The following is a 14,210-nucleotide window of genomic DNA, read 5'->3' as shown; positions in this document are numbered from 1 at the left end:
GCACCAAAACGACTATTTAAGATTACAAAAAGTGAAAGGGGAGATAATTCTGGGCAGCTGGGAGATCTTCTGCACAACAATGGCCATCGATCGGACATCTCCGCAGCCCTGGAGATTCTGCCAGCTGTGTGTGTCAGAGCTGAGCCCCGCTCTCTGTCAACATGCAGAGATAAGCTTGCACTTACACACTCTCAGGTACCGAAATTTGGCACCGTTTGATTTAGAGCGAATCGCTCCAAGGTAGTACAGACGTAATTCGGTCGATACCCAAAAAAGTACAGAGTTCGGTACCCAACCCTAGTGTGCATGTGTAGTAGGAGAAGAATGCATGTGTTAATTGCTGGAACCACTTGTTATAGGTTTGTGATTATTCTGATAACTTTGATTATTCTGTTACATGCACTTTGTGATGTGCATGGGTCAGATGTAACCAAAATGCTATTTTTTTTATACGAAAAGTGAGGCTACTATTGCTACTGGTTCTGTGCACTGATAGCTCCTTTCTTTTTAATGCACTTTGAGATGTAACTGGGTCAGATGTGACCAAAATGTTTCTGCTTTTTAAGTGAAAAAAAAAGTTCTGTTAAATTGCCGTTCTTTTTTGTTTAAAAGGGAAACAATGAATAAACGTGTTAAAATTAGAGATGTTCCGCCTCCAATACTGCCTAAAACGCTGGTTTCGGTATTGGGAAGTACTGGAGTTTATGCACCGATCCGATACCACATAATAAAGCCCTAAAGAAAATCTACGTTAAAGTAGTTTATTTATGTTCTTTTTCCGTTATAACTGACAAACTGGATAATAAAAGAACGTTCTGTGGCATTCATTGTTTGTGTTTGTTCATGTTTCACAAAGAGTTTAACCTGAGCCAGACCGACAACAAAGATAGAAATCATATCACATCCATACTGGGATAGTAGTATACAGTTGTTAAAACATAATAAAATATATGACACACTGGTATCGGATCAGTACTCGGTATCGGCCGATACGCAAGTTCAAGTATCAGAATCGGTATCGGGAAGCAAAAAATGGTATCGGACCATCTCTAGTTAAAATGTGTAATTTCTTGCTGCTAAATTGCATTGTTTTAAAATCTTAGCCCATTTGATTGTGAATTGCTGAGCCCAACAACTTATTTGCACATCCTTGTAAAAAGGCAGTTATGTGCAAACCAAACTTTATGCTTTTTAGCGAGTAGCAGAAGTCCAGAAACCCAGATTAGCACAATTTGTCTATTAGATTCAGAAAGAGCAAAAAAAGCAGATGTGTTAAGTGGACTAACTGGATTTGCTGAAGCCTGAGATGCACTCCTCCAGAAACTCCAATGTGAGATGTGGCTCATTGGCAGCCAGAGTCTTGCTAATAGAGACTATGAAGAGGGTGTTGTTTGCTGGGATGCAGAGGCCTGATGTCTCCAGCAGCTGGCCCTCTATCTTCAGGTTAAAGGTGCAGGTCAAAGCACACAATAGGTTGTAAGCCGCAGACCTGGATGTGGTATGAACAACAAGTCAGAGGTGTTAAGCCCTGTCAAGAGTAGTGCAAAAAACAGTGGCTAAAATAACAGCTTCTCCATGTAGTGTAATTTACATCTAAACTAAAGCCACACAAAGCAATTTTACATTTGCAGCCCAAAACACGTGTTGTTCTTTCACAATTTTGGTACTTACTAATCCTAATAAAGGACAAAGGACCCCAAACAGATGAGCTTTCTCTAAAAAAAGAGAGCACCTGCTTGCTGCAGTTTAGAAAACAATATGGATTTTACATTTTTGTTTGTCCCTTCCTCTAGCTAGGAAAAGTCCACATTAGAAAATACCTGTTTGGCAAAAAGAAAAATCCTTGGTGTCTCAAATACATTGATCAGACCTTCTTTTCTTTTACAGGCCCACTTTTTTCATTAAAGAGATATTTTGCTGATTTAATCCAGCTCTTTGTCATGACAGTTGGGGAAATTTTGTTTAGTTTGGCTTCCCTTCGTGGCGCCAGTGCATGGAGCAACCCGTCTGGCAGAGCAGTAGAGGTCTGTCCAGATCCGCCGGATGGCGCTGTTCATCTAAACACACTGCCCGCACAAAGGTGACATAGAGCTGGTTTAAAATCGACAAACTATCCCTTCAAAGCTGGTGGAGTTACTGTATTTTTTTTCAGGTCGAAAAGTCCTGCTAGAATAACTCTAAATGCCCGGCAGAACTAACCTGAGGCTGGGGTCAGAACTGCCCAGGTTCAGCAGGGCGATGTTGAGCAGAGTGCCAGGTACATCTTTTGGTCGAATCTTGGTGTGCTGTGGGATGGAGTCAGGCTGCGACAGCTCCCAGCGTGTCCGTATATGGATAATGGACTGGACGATGGCGTCACACTCCTGGTGCATGAATGTGAGTGGTGTGCCCTGGTTGGCCATGGTGAGGGTGAACTGGCTCTCATCCACCAGGCAAATTTCCTCAATCTCTGAGGCGTAGTAGACGTCATTGAGGAAGACAGGCTGGCCGAGGACACGGGTCCGCTCTGCTGAAGTCACCTGAACTGCTGTCGAGCCCACCTGATCAGCAAGAAAACATACATTGTTTTAGGAAACCCAAGGAATTTCTCTAATGATCGTACCAATCTAATCTTTTTAGTCTAAAAACATATTTTAGTACACACTGCTCTGGCTGCATCCTTACCTTTATGGAGACCTTGGTGTCTTTATGGGCCAGCTTGAGGGCATTATGGAACACTTTAAGGTCTTCCTCCAGGGTCAGCGTGGCTGCAGGTAGTTTCTGTTGCTCGGGTTCGATGTGCTCGGCCAGCTTAGCTGGAGAGTCAATGAACTGGAGTCGCTTGCTGCCCTTCAGGCCTGTCAGTAGCCGTTCATGGTACTTGGTGTACTCCCTCACCCAGGTGTTGCAGTTGTAGACATAGACAGCTGCTACGTTCTCATAGGCAAAGCCAGGAAAGACCACAAACCACTTGGACAGGAAGTCGGTCTTGAAGCGGTTGCTAGGTCCTACATGTGTTAAGTCTACTACTATCTCATAGGGCTTAGCGTAGTAGGGTTTGAGAGTGAGGAGGACATGGTAGATGAGCAGGTCACCATTGATCTGGCCTGTTTTGAACCTAAGGAAAAGATATAAAAAAATCAGACAAGCTCAAATTAAAATTCAGCCCTTTTGTAAAAGAGTAAATGTTTGGGGTTAGTTGTGTACACATGAGCCTGAGAACTAAAATTCTTCATAGCACAATATGCTACACTAATGAAAGCCTCAAAAATAAAAAAAAATACATTTCTTTTTTTGTCTCTCTTTTCTTGTAAGAGCATCTGTGGTATCAACTTGAGGCCCCGAAATAACCAGACCAGAAAAAGACCCAGAGAAAGGGTCAGGAAGTAAGTTCAGAGCATCTCAAGAGTCTGTCTGCAGCAGGTGTCTCACTCCATCCCTCCACTTAAGACTACTTTAAGTAAGTATTGTCAATATAAGATCATACTTACAGTAAAAGTCAAACTTCTTAAATCATCAAGGGTCAAACGTAATTGTAAAATCAACTTGCTAGTTTGAATTTTTGAAATGGCTTTATGTAGATACTTAAGTAATAGCTTCGTCATGGCTAAGAGCGATTCAGTACATTTAAATTTACCTTAAATAGTTAAGGCACATGTTGTAAGTGATGCAGTCTACATTTCTGCTCTTAATTTCAGAGCACAATGGAAGGCACCCGACCTTCTCTCTGTCTGTTTCTACTGCTCAACCAGCTGTCGTTCTGTCCTACTGATGCCGACCGAGACCAATCAACCATGCAGCCGTATTCGCACAAAACAGAAGATCAAGGAGGCAGCTCAACCCCTGCTGTGGAGCCCAGCCTCACTACCATCGGCCACACAAACTCACCTGATACAGACACCAATGGCACTCGTGCCAACTGCTTGATTGACACCGAGATGGGTCTGATTGCTATAGGTTCAGCAGGGGGGCTGATTTTCTGCCTGCTAGTTGCCACCATAGTATTGGCATGCCAGGTCTGCCTCATTCAAGGCCGTGTTTACGCCCCCCGAACCTCCCGGTCCAACATGGACTTTGTGAGCGTTACGAGCTACTGGGGAACTGACCGGCCGGAGGTCGGAGGACTGGTTGGGCCATGTGGTTCCAGTGTCATGCTCGAGGAGGTAAAAGGAGACAGCAAGATGGAGAAAGAGGGACAGGCTGAAATACGAGAGACAAGGGAAGAGGCTAGGGCAGGACTTGAGGAAGGGGTTACAATAATGGCTTTTGATGCTGAAGGGAAGGCTTATCAGATGCAGAGCTCCAGCTCCAAGGACTCCAGTCTGGAGGTTCCCAGGGATCTAGAGGACATGCCCCTTGTTGTGTAAGGAGGTATCACAAACCAGTCATTTCAACTATTGTGTTGTGGTTTAACTTGGCATTTTTTATTGGCATATTTTATTTATGTTCCTTTTCCAATATATTTTACCTCACAGATCGTTTGAAATTTGGTATAGTGGTGCACATACAATACCTTAGTTATGGTACCCATACCAAAAAAAGATACCTATACCTTACTTTGAGAAATATAGTTTTTTTAAGAAAAATCTTTTTTTCACTCAAGAAAAAGTTCTCAAATGGTATAGATCTAATATCATATAGTTTAAATCTGGCAAAATAATATTTTTTTCTAACTATGAGGAGGTTTACAAATCTTACAATGCATTCAATGTCAGTTTTGGGTACTCAAAATTTGTACTAAGTGCTACAGACATTTTATTCAGTACCAAAAAAGTATTGTGGTTCAATACCCAGTCCTAGTAGTGTATATACCATTTTGACATATGACGCTTCAAGTGGAATATGTTTAAAAAATTACTAGAAAATAGCATATAAAAAGACTAGAAAATATTTAAGTCAAGTCAATGTAATTTATATAGCCCATTATCACAAACATTTGACTCCAGAAGGCTTTACAGCATCAGACACCCTCTGTCCTTAGAAAAATGGTTTTGAATAAGGAAAAACTCTGCCCCTAAAAAAAACCTTTACAGGGGGGAAAAAAATAGAAGAAACCTCAGCTAGAGTAGCTGAGGATTTTTTTTTTATAATTAAAAATACTTTGAGAATATTTGATTTTTTTGTGATAATAATATTAATAGTGATGCTGACTATACTACTCCACTATTCTTCCTGGCCAAATCTTTGGTCAAGATGTATTGTTGGCCAGGTTATTGTCAGACACAATAAACAAATATTTTAATAAAGAGTGAAGTGTACATTTTTCACGATACTTAGTAAAGTATAACTTTTAAACATCTAACATTTTATGCTACATATTTAATATCTACTGCAAGACTGCTTAATTTGGCTAAATGTTCTGGTTTTACAACATAAATGAGTTAACACAATACATTTAATAAACAGACAAAAAGGTAGATCAACAAACTTTTAAAAGCATCAAAGATATCCCAAGACTAGATATGACACCAGGGACCTTAAGTTCTGCCTCAACCATGTTGAAATGTCTGCTAATAGTCCTTGTTGTATACATCTGTGTTAAACTTTCCTTTTGTCTGTGATATTTTACCTGTACTTGTATTTTACCAGACTTTCCAATACTACTGTTTTTTTTTAAACTTGTGCACATGAAACAGAGCCTGTTAAGATGTCAGGTTTTAAATAAATGGATTTTTGCATTGTAGCAATGCCTTGTGTTTCAAATCAATTATCATGATTTAAGTCAATACCCCTTTATTTATATTGTCTTCTTTAGGGAGTGTTTATTTATAAACAAGCATTGAAGCATTATTTTAAGACTTTATTAGCCAGATGGTATGTACTTTAGTACTGAAGGTGTGGTAAGCAGAACAAAACAACACTTATTCTTCTTCTTCTTATTATTATTATAAAAAACATTATTCACTGTTCAAAAACCCTATGAGTGACCGAGGAAGAGATGGAGTGACCCTGCCCGGAGGAAGCCCGGGGCCCCCGTCTGGAGCCAGGCCCAGATGGAGGGCTCGTCAGCGAGCGTCTGGTGGCCGGGTTTGCCATGGAGCCCGGCCGGGCACAGCCCGAAAAAGCATGGCATACATCGCTCCATCCCATGGGCCCACCACCTGTGGGAGTAACCGCTGGGGTCGGGTGCGTTGCCACACGGGTGGCAGTGAAGGTCAGGGGCCTCGACGGACCAGACCCGGGCAGCAGACGCTGGCTCTGGGGACGTGGAATGTCACCTCTCTGTGGGGGAAGGAGCCGGAACTTGTGCGGGAGGTGGAGCGCTACCGGTTAGATCTGGTGGGGCTTACCTCTACGCACAGTCTTGGTTCTGGAACCATACTCCTGGATAGGGGTTGGACTCTTTTCTTCTCCAGAGTTGCCCAGGGTGTGAGGCGCCGGGCGGGTGTGGGGATACTCACAAGCCCCCGGCTGAGCGCCACTACGTTGGAGTTTAACCTGGTGGACGAGAGGGTCGCCTCCCTACGCCTGCGGGTTGTGGGGGGGAAAACTCTGACTGTTGTCTGTGCATATGCACCAAACAAGAGTTCGGAGTATTCGGCCTTCTTGGAGACCTTGAGTGGAGTCCTGCATGGGGCTCCAGTGGGGGACTCCATAGTTCTGCTGGGGGACTTCAACGCGCATGTGGGCAATGATGGAGACACATGGAGAGGCGTGATTGGGAGGAACGGCCTCCCTGATCTAAACCAGAGTGGTTGTCTGTTGTTGGACTTCTGTGCTAGTCATGGATTGTCTATAATGAACACCATGTTCGAACATAGCGATGCTCATAAGTGTACTTGGTACCAGAGCACTCTAGGCCAAAGGTCAATGATCGATTTTATAATCGTTTCATCTGATCTGAGGCCGTATGTTTTGGACACTTGGGTGAAGAGAGGGGCGGAGCTGTCAACTGATCACCATCTGGTGGTAAGTTGGGTCAGGGGGTGGGGGAAGACTCTGGACAGACCTGGTAAGCCCAAACGGGTAGTGCGGGTAAATTGGGAACGTCTGGAGGAGGCCCCTGTCCGACAGACTTTCAACTCACACCTCCGGCGGAGCTTTTTGTGCATCCCTGTGGAGGCTGGGGGCATTGAACCCAAGTGGACAATGTTCAAAGTTTCTATTGCTGAAGCTGCGGCGAGGAGCTGTGGACTTAGGGTCTTAGGTGCCTCAAGGGGTGGTAACCCATGAACACCGTGGTGGACACCGATGGTCAGGGCCATCCAATCTCTGTACGACCAAAGCGAGAGCTGTGTCTGGGTTCTCGGCAGTAAGTCGGACTTGTTTCAGGTGAGAGTTGGCCTCCGCCAGGGCTGCGCTTTGTCACCAATCCTGTTTGTAGTATTTATGGACAGGATATCGAGGCGTAGTCGGGGTGGAGAGGGGTTGCAGTTCGGTGGGCTGGGGATCTCATCGCTGCTTTTTGCAGATGATGTAGTCCTGATGGCATCATCGGCCTGTGACCTTCAGCACTCACTGGATCGGTTCGCAGCCGAGTGTGAAGCGGCTGGGATGAGGATCAGCACCTCTAAATCGGAGGTCATGGTTCTCAGCAGGAAACCGATGGAGTGCCTTCTCCAGGTAGGGAATGAGTCCTTACCCCAAGTGAAGGAGTTCAAGTACCTTGGGGTCTTGTTCGCGAGTGAGGGGACAATGGAGCGGGAGATTGGTCGGAGAATCGGCGCAGCGGGTGCGGTATTACATTCAATTTATCGCACCGTTGTGACGAAAAGAGAGCTGAGCCAGAAGGCAAAGCTCTCAATCTACCGGTCAGTTTTTGTTCCTACCTCACCTATGGTCATGAAGGCTGGGTCATGACCGAAAGAACAAGATCCAGGGTACAAGCGGCCGAAATGGGTTTCCTCAGGAGGGTAGCTGGGTGAGAAGCTCAGTTATCCGTGAGGAGCTCAGAGTAGAGCTGCTGCTCCTTTGCGTCGAAAGGAGCCAGTTGACGTGGTTCGGGCATCTGGTAAGGATGCCCCCTGGGCGCCTCCCTAGGGAGGTGTTCCAGGCACGTCCAGCTGGGAGGAGGCCTTGGGGAAGACCCAGGACTAGGTGGAGGGATTATATCTCCAACCTGGCCTGGGAACGCCTCGGGATCCCCCAGTCGGAGCTGGTTAATGTGGCTCGGGAAAGGGAAGTTTGGGGTCCCCTGCTGGAGCTGCTACCCCCGCGACCCGATACCAGATAAGTGGACGAAGATGGATGGATTATTCACTGTGCATGACTAAATGTAATTATCTAAAACACCTGTTGTAACGTTTAGGTTTGAGGGGTTGTAATTGCAAAGAAATACAGCTAAGAAAGCTAAATGGACACTCTGCTGGCCTTCAGACTGTGGGTGTGATCAAATTAGATTGAGGTTAATCTTCAACTGCGTGTATAGGCTCTTAGTCTAGTGCAGCTGAGCAGACACTAAAGTCAACCTTATCACTATATCACTCACTGTATGAGCAACTCTAGTTATGGCACATGGAAAGGAATTCTACAAATGTTAATTCAATTAAATTTTGTACAATTTAGTATTTTGACATGTTTTAATGTAATAAGGCTTTGGTGTGAAATATGAACTTCTATGTTTAGCACAGCAAACTGAGAATGCAGATGATTGTCATCAGTTTCAAATTTCATACTTCCTGTAAGTGAGGCAAGAATGAGTCAACATTTCAGCATGCCCCTAGTTCCTGCTTTCATTCAAGGGACATTCTGCCAGACAGGCAACAGCATAATATCCTATAACTATTTAACTTTTAATACATCTTGGAACGACACAACTAACGGGTTACGGAGGTTATCTGTGTGAAGTCATTGGTAAGTACATTATAATCAACTGTATTAATGATGTGGCCTTAAGTCCACCTAATATCTTGAATGCTTTGGATTAATGCTCTAGCTAAAAAAGGGGGAAGTGTAAACACAAAAAACTTGAAGTTAATAAAAAACAAGAAAAAAACAAAAACAAAGCTGCAAGCAGCGATGAACTGGCCCTCGCACCTCCCCGCATGTTGGGGGTGCTGGCGGGTCACCGGTTGAAGCAGCCGTGAATTAAGTTATGCAAGGGAGCGTGGCTAAAGTATAGGGAGCAGCATTAGACATGCATTATGTTCCTTAATTTTAAGTGTAGATCACACAATGCAAATTTCAAGTAAATCGGATGATGTTTGTCCTTTTAGGCTGACTATAAGGTGGCACTATTACTATGAGTCAATATTGATATGTAGTTGTCTTCAGGCTGGGACTCTGATCATGTATGTTAAGATGGCAGATTGTACAATGTATATTCAAGTTACAACAACTTCCTGTTTCATGGCGAAACGCACAAAATGGCCACCACACTGTTGACATGACAACATGCACTTAACATGCATTATGTTGCTCTATATCAAGTGTAGACCACACAAAATAAATTTAATGTAAATCAGATGTTCGTCAGATGAGGCTGACTGCATTCTCTAATGTCAGTTTGAAAATTTTTAACTGCTGTCAGTACATCATCCATCTCAAGAGTGAAAATCTTGTTAGAATGACTGTATAGCCTTAATGATGTCCATTGTGGAGGGGTTGTCCATGATTTCAGTGCTGCTGATACCTGACTCTGCAACGCGTGCATCTTTTTCCTAGTCTGAATTTGGTCCCACCAGCTCATTTTCTTCATTAGCGAGTCCTCCAGCTGTTTTATATTTGTCCTTGGTTACTTTTCTTGGCATATTAACTTGTATTACAACTATTGTTTCAAGTTTTGATGTTTTTTACACCAATTGAGATTATTTAAGTGTAGAAAGCCTAAAAAAAAAACTTACAGTTGCACTTTCATATGGCTCTTTGTAGTTTGGCTTATTTAAAGCTAATGTACTTGCACTTACTTCTTGCTGTCTGGAGTTTGTGCCTTCAAGGTTGAAAGCACTTAATTGGAATACGTAATGTATTTGTTTTAGGATTTGCAACAGAGCAGGAGAATCCACGTTTGCTCACCGTACCGTCATAACTGGAAGTCAAACCTTAAAGGGGAACTATGCAGTTTTTTTTTTTAGCTTAATTTACCTTAACTGAACAGCATCTTTTCCCATTGTTTTTTTAGAGTTGCATTTGAAAGAAATGATGCAATACTAGGTTACATTTCACAACATCACATTGCTTCAGATTGTATGCTGTGCATTTCTGACTAAATAACGTCTTCTGTTCTAGCTCCAAAGACACAGCAACCAACCAGAAGACTGAAGAAAACAATGACCATTGTAAGCCTAATTTACATATGGCTGCTGCCACTGACAGCAAGCAGCGCAGTGACATCTGGCCAGAATAATGACTTCACTATTGTGATGATAGGACCACAGGTAACAAGAAATAAGTTCACTCACGACCAGCTAACAACACAGGAGGCGTCCAGCTTAAATCCACTCTTAGATGTCTCAGGCCGTAAAATCACACAGTCTATCACAGTAGATGTAAATTCAACAGAGGAAAAAGCTCCAACAAATGAAGTAAGCATGAAGTCCACAACAGAAATACAATTTAAAGTCACAATATCAGCAATGACGGTTGTAACCAGTCACGGCAGCATCTCAACCACAACTACAAGGGTACCGTCAATGCTAAGCATTTCCACCCAAAACCAGTTAACCAGTGATAAAACTACACATCCACCTACACGTCCAACACAGTCTGCAAACCTCATCTCTACTACAACCACATCTACCAAGCCTGTTGAAAACAAATCTACAAGTACAAGCCCAGTCACAGTTGGGGATGCTACGCAGTCCACAGGTTCATACAAAACGACAATTGCCACAACAAAGACACCATTCATCCACATCACAAAGGCAAAGGAAAGACAAGATCCTCCAGGAAAAAAGTCCAATAAGGAAAAATACCACAGTAAAGCAGTGGCAGGGCTAATAGGTGGAGCCCTGATATTAATGATGGTAGGATTCCTGATCATCTATATAAAGAAACAGATGCTTCAAAGGCAGCAAATAACAACTAGAGACTGGGCCGGTCCTTCACCATTTCTTGAGGGTGGAGCTGACAATGGCCAGGTAACACTGAGGTCATCTAACCAGATTTCTCTTTCCAGTTCCCTGCCACATAGACTGTCCAAAAGGTTGTCCTTGCTCCCAGAAACAAATGAGAAGTTAGAAGATATGACACAAGGTACTACATTTGGAGTTAAACATCAAGGGAGTACATTTGGTCAAGAGGTGGATGGAAATGATGTACACGAAAGCTATGGGACTGCTGTAGTTGTTTCAGAAATAAAAAGCACAGAAGATGTGAAAACTCCGTCTTAGCGACCTCTTCACAAACAGAAGAGAACCCGCTATACACATACAACAAGACCATTCTGCTAATCCCCAAACTTTCAAAACATTTCTCAAGAACAAAGTTCACAATATCGGACTTTCAGATTAGTTAGTCATAACTGACTGTTTTGTAAAGCTTGTGCAATAAGTAAAAAAAATGGTATTACAAAATGTTTGCTTACGAGTTATGCTCCTCTAGTGTGCAAGTGGAAGTTTGGCCACCACCATCATAAAACAGAAACCACTGGCGACAGGATGGTCAACCACACACCCAATCTTCTCCAGGCTCAGCATTTTTCAACTCCCACCTGCACCTACTGCTGACTGTCAGGGTCTTTATATTGGAAATAGAAATAGACTACTTGTATGAGTAGAGTCTTTGTCAGAAGACAAAACACATTGAAATGAACTACACAAAATGAAGACGTATGGAACTGCAAAGCAATTATAGGTGAATTCACTGTAGATCATTTTGTTGGCCATCAGCCTATTTGTTAGCAGGATATCTGAAAATGGATATTATTAAATTCATCTGAATTAAATTGGGTGGAAATTAAGACCATGGGCAAAGGATTCATTTTTGGTGTGAATCTGAATCCAGGTAACTTTTAGGCATTTAATGAATTGACACCATTACTACATGTGCAGCCTAGGCCTTAAGGTATGATTTCACTGAGTGCTTATTAGTTTAATTTGCAATTAAGGGCACATCAGAAATGTGTTAAAGAGTAAGATGTGATATGAAGACTGATCAGTGCTACAGTGGTTGGGTAATGGGTTAATGGTGTCATAAGTCAACTGATCTGTTCAATTTGGTTACATGGTTTTCATAATGTGTCATTTCTAGGCTATGAGTCATAAGAAGACTGTAGCAGTATTTAATCATCTTGTTTGGTCATCTTGTCCCTATGCAAGATGGTAATAATCCTGATCATGAAGCTTTTGTTAAAACTTCTGTAAATGTATATCTTGTATATTTTTTATGTGTTGTGTTTCTTTATTTTTTATCTGAATGTTAAAGGTCCCATGGCATGAAAATTTCACTTTATGAGGTTTTTTAACATTAATGTGAGTTCCCCTAGCCTGCCTATGGTCCCCCAGTGGCTAGAAATGGCGATAGATGTAAACCAAGCTCTGGGTATCCTGCTCTGCCTTTGAGAAAATGAAAGCTCAGATGGGCCGATCTGGAATCTCCTCCTTATGATGTCATAAGGAGGAAGGTTACCTCCCCTTTCTCTGCTTTGCCCGCCCAGATAATTTGGCCCGCCCATGAGAAAGAGAGAGACATCATGGCTTGAAAACAAGCGAAGGTCAAGGCCACTAATAGTGGCTGTAATTCTGCACCAAGGCTGAATTTCAGGAAAGAGACTTCAGATATTAGGGGACCACTAAGGCCGATATAAAAGCATCCAAAAAGCAGCATGTCATAGGACCTTTAAGTAAACACATTGTTAAGTAAGTACATTAAAAGCAAACCCATTTCCACGTAACAAATAATTCTGTTCTGTGTTAACTGGTTGGCTAAAATGACTTAAAAATATTCAAATGTGGCAAAAACATAGTAAATGATTTCACTGCAATATGATTTATTTAGCTCTTTAAACTCAGCTTAAGTGATACTGTAGTCATACTTAATAGTTATTTTACTGACAGTAACACGTGAACTCTGTTTACATTTAGATTCACCCTGTTAGCATGGCAATGAGCCAAGAAAAAAATCATATGCTACTGTACAGGGCACAATACCATTATGGAGTACCATCCTGTGTTTGATTGTTCTGTTAAACAACAGTGATTTTGTAATGTCTAATGTAATAACAATACATTTCAAACAATAAGTCTCTTTAAGGTTAGTTTTCATCTTTCATTTTCATTAAAATCTACTATAGTGTTTTATTATTGCATCACATTAGATGCAAGAGTAACATCAAATTGTTTTTAATGTTTAGTTTTATGGTGGCCTAAGATAATTGTTATCGCATTTTCTGGCATTGACATAGTATTAGTTAATATGGCAAACAGTGGCCTTTTTACATATCCAGCAGACACAGAGCTACATTTGCATCCATTTAAAGTCAAATGTACATGTTAGCTCTTTATTCATTTTAGATTTTAGCTCTGACCTGGTCTAAAATATCTGGCTCTTTAGCTGCTAAATGATGACTATATGTACCTGCCAGTCTCTAACTGTGTCTATCTGCTGTTTGCTGCTTAGCTGATTGAGGGTGCGCCTCAATCAGTTCAAGATTATGCATCGCTTCTATTTGACTCCCTCCATGTGTAGAATTGGTCTAAAAGATACACCAAATTGTTGGACTGGGATACATGATAACCTCTGTCAGATTGCAGGGACCCAGGTTCCATTCAGCCCAAGATTATTTATTCTGGGAGATGGGTCAATTCTAAACGGGATGGATAAGCACATAAGAAGCTGGGTCCAGACTAGTTTAATGATAGCCAGACAGATTATTTCAAGGGGATGGAAGAATGAAGGGGTGCCAGTTGCATGTTTTGTATTTTGTTGAAAAATAAATTGTTAATCACAAAAAGAATGGCCCATTTAATCATATATAAGACTGAATCAGTGATGCAATAATGTGTTAATCACTTTAATGTTGGAGCTGGTAAAGGTGGGGCAAATTTTAATTATGTACAGGAACATTTTTAACAGTCACTGCACTAGTCTAACTAAAAAGCAAGGTATCTCTGTCTGTATATATGTCCAGCTGTCTGTCCTTTGTATATCTCGAGAACCGTTCGCCAGATCTGCTTCATACTTGGTTGGTGTATTGTTGGAAACTCAAGGGAGTACAGTGTCAAATGTGGAGCAATTTGGCCAGATGGTGACCCTTAACAATTAACTTTACGTTTTGGCCTGTAACTTTTGTTACTGTAACAGTAAACCTCAGAAACAAAATTCTTGCTGGGGTCCAGGCGAATCTATCCATA

The 14,210-nt window shown here is 42.1% G+C and overlaps 3 protein-coding genes across 5 annotated transcripts in view; 2 read left to right on the top strand and 1 right to left on the bottom strand.

Moving 5' to 3' along the window:
• Positions 1–14,210, bottom strand: part of nf1a (neurofibromin 1a) — a 223,417-nt gene that overhangs the window by 27,797 nt on the left and 181,410 nt on the right. For all 3 annotated transcript variants that reach the window (XM_078245820.1, XM_078245821.1, XM_078245822.1), the window contains 3 exons: positions 2,665–3,097; positions 2,200–2,540; positions 1,287–1,489 (listed from right to left, as the gene is read on the bottom strand). In XM_078245820.1, coding sequence (XP_078101946.1) covers positions 1,287–1,489; positions 2,200–2,540; positions 2,665–3,097 — 977 coding nt within the window. The remainder of the gene's footprint in view (positions 1–1,286; positions 1,490–2,199; positions 2,541–2,664; positions 3,098–14,210) is intronic.
• Positions 3,326–5,656, top strand: LOC144512538 (uncharacterized). The gene is made up of 2 exons (XM_078243289.1): positions 3,326–3,439; positions 3,678–5,656. Exon 2 carries the CDS (start codon positions 3,684–3,686, stop codon positions 4,344–4,346), a length of 663 nt encoding a protein of 220 aa, XP_078099415.1. The 5' UTR covers positions 3,326–3,439; positions 3,678–3,683; the 3' UTR covers positions 4,347–5,656.
• On the top strand, positions 8,631–13,813 carry evi2b (ecotropic viral integration site 2B). Its single transcript, XM_078245819.1, has 2 exons — positions 8,631–8,772; positions 10,147–13,813. Exon 2 carries the CDS (start codon positions 10,188–10,190, stop codon positions 11,247–11,249), a length of 1,062 nt encoding a protein of 353 aa, XP_078101945.1. The 5' UTR covers positions 8,631–8,772; positions 10,147–10,187; the 3' UTR covers positions 11,250–13,813.

This window comes from Sander vitreus, chromosome 3, assembly GCF_031162955.1.
Source record: "Sander vitreus isolate 19-12246 chromosome 3, sanVit1, whole genome shotgun sequence".
Classification (NCBI taxonomy): Eukaryota; Metazoa; Chordata; class Actinopteri; order Perciformes; family Percidae; genus Sander; species Sander vitreus.
The sequence above is the reverse complement of the archived record's forward strand: the minus strand, read 5'-3'. Positions and strand labels throughout refer to the sequence as shown.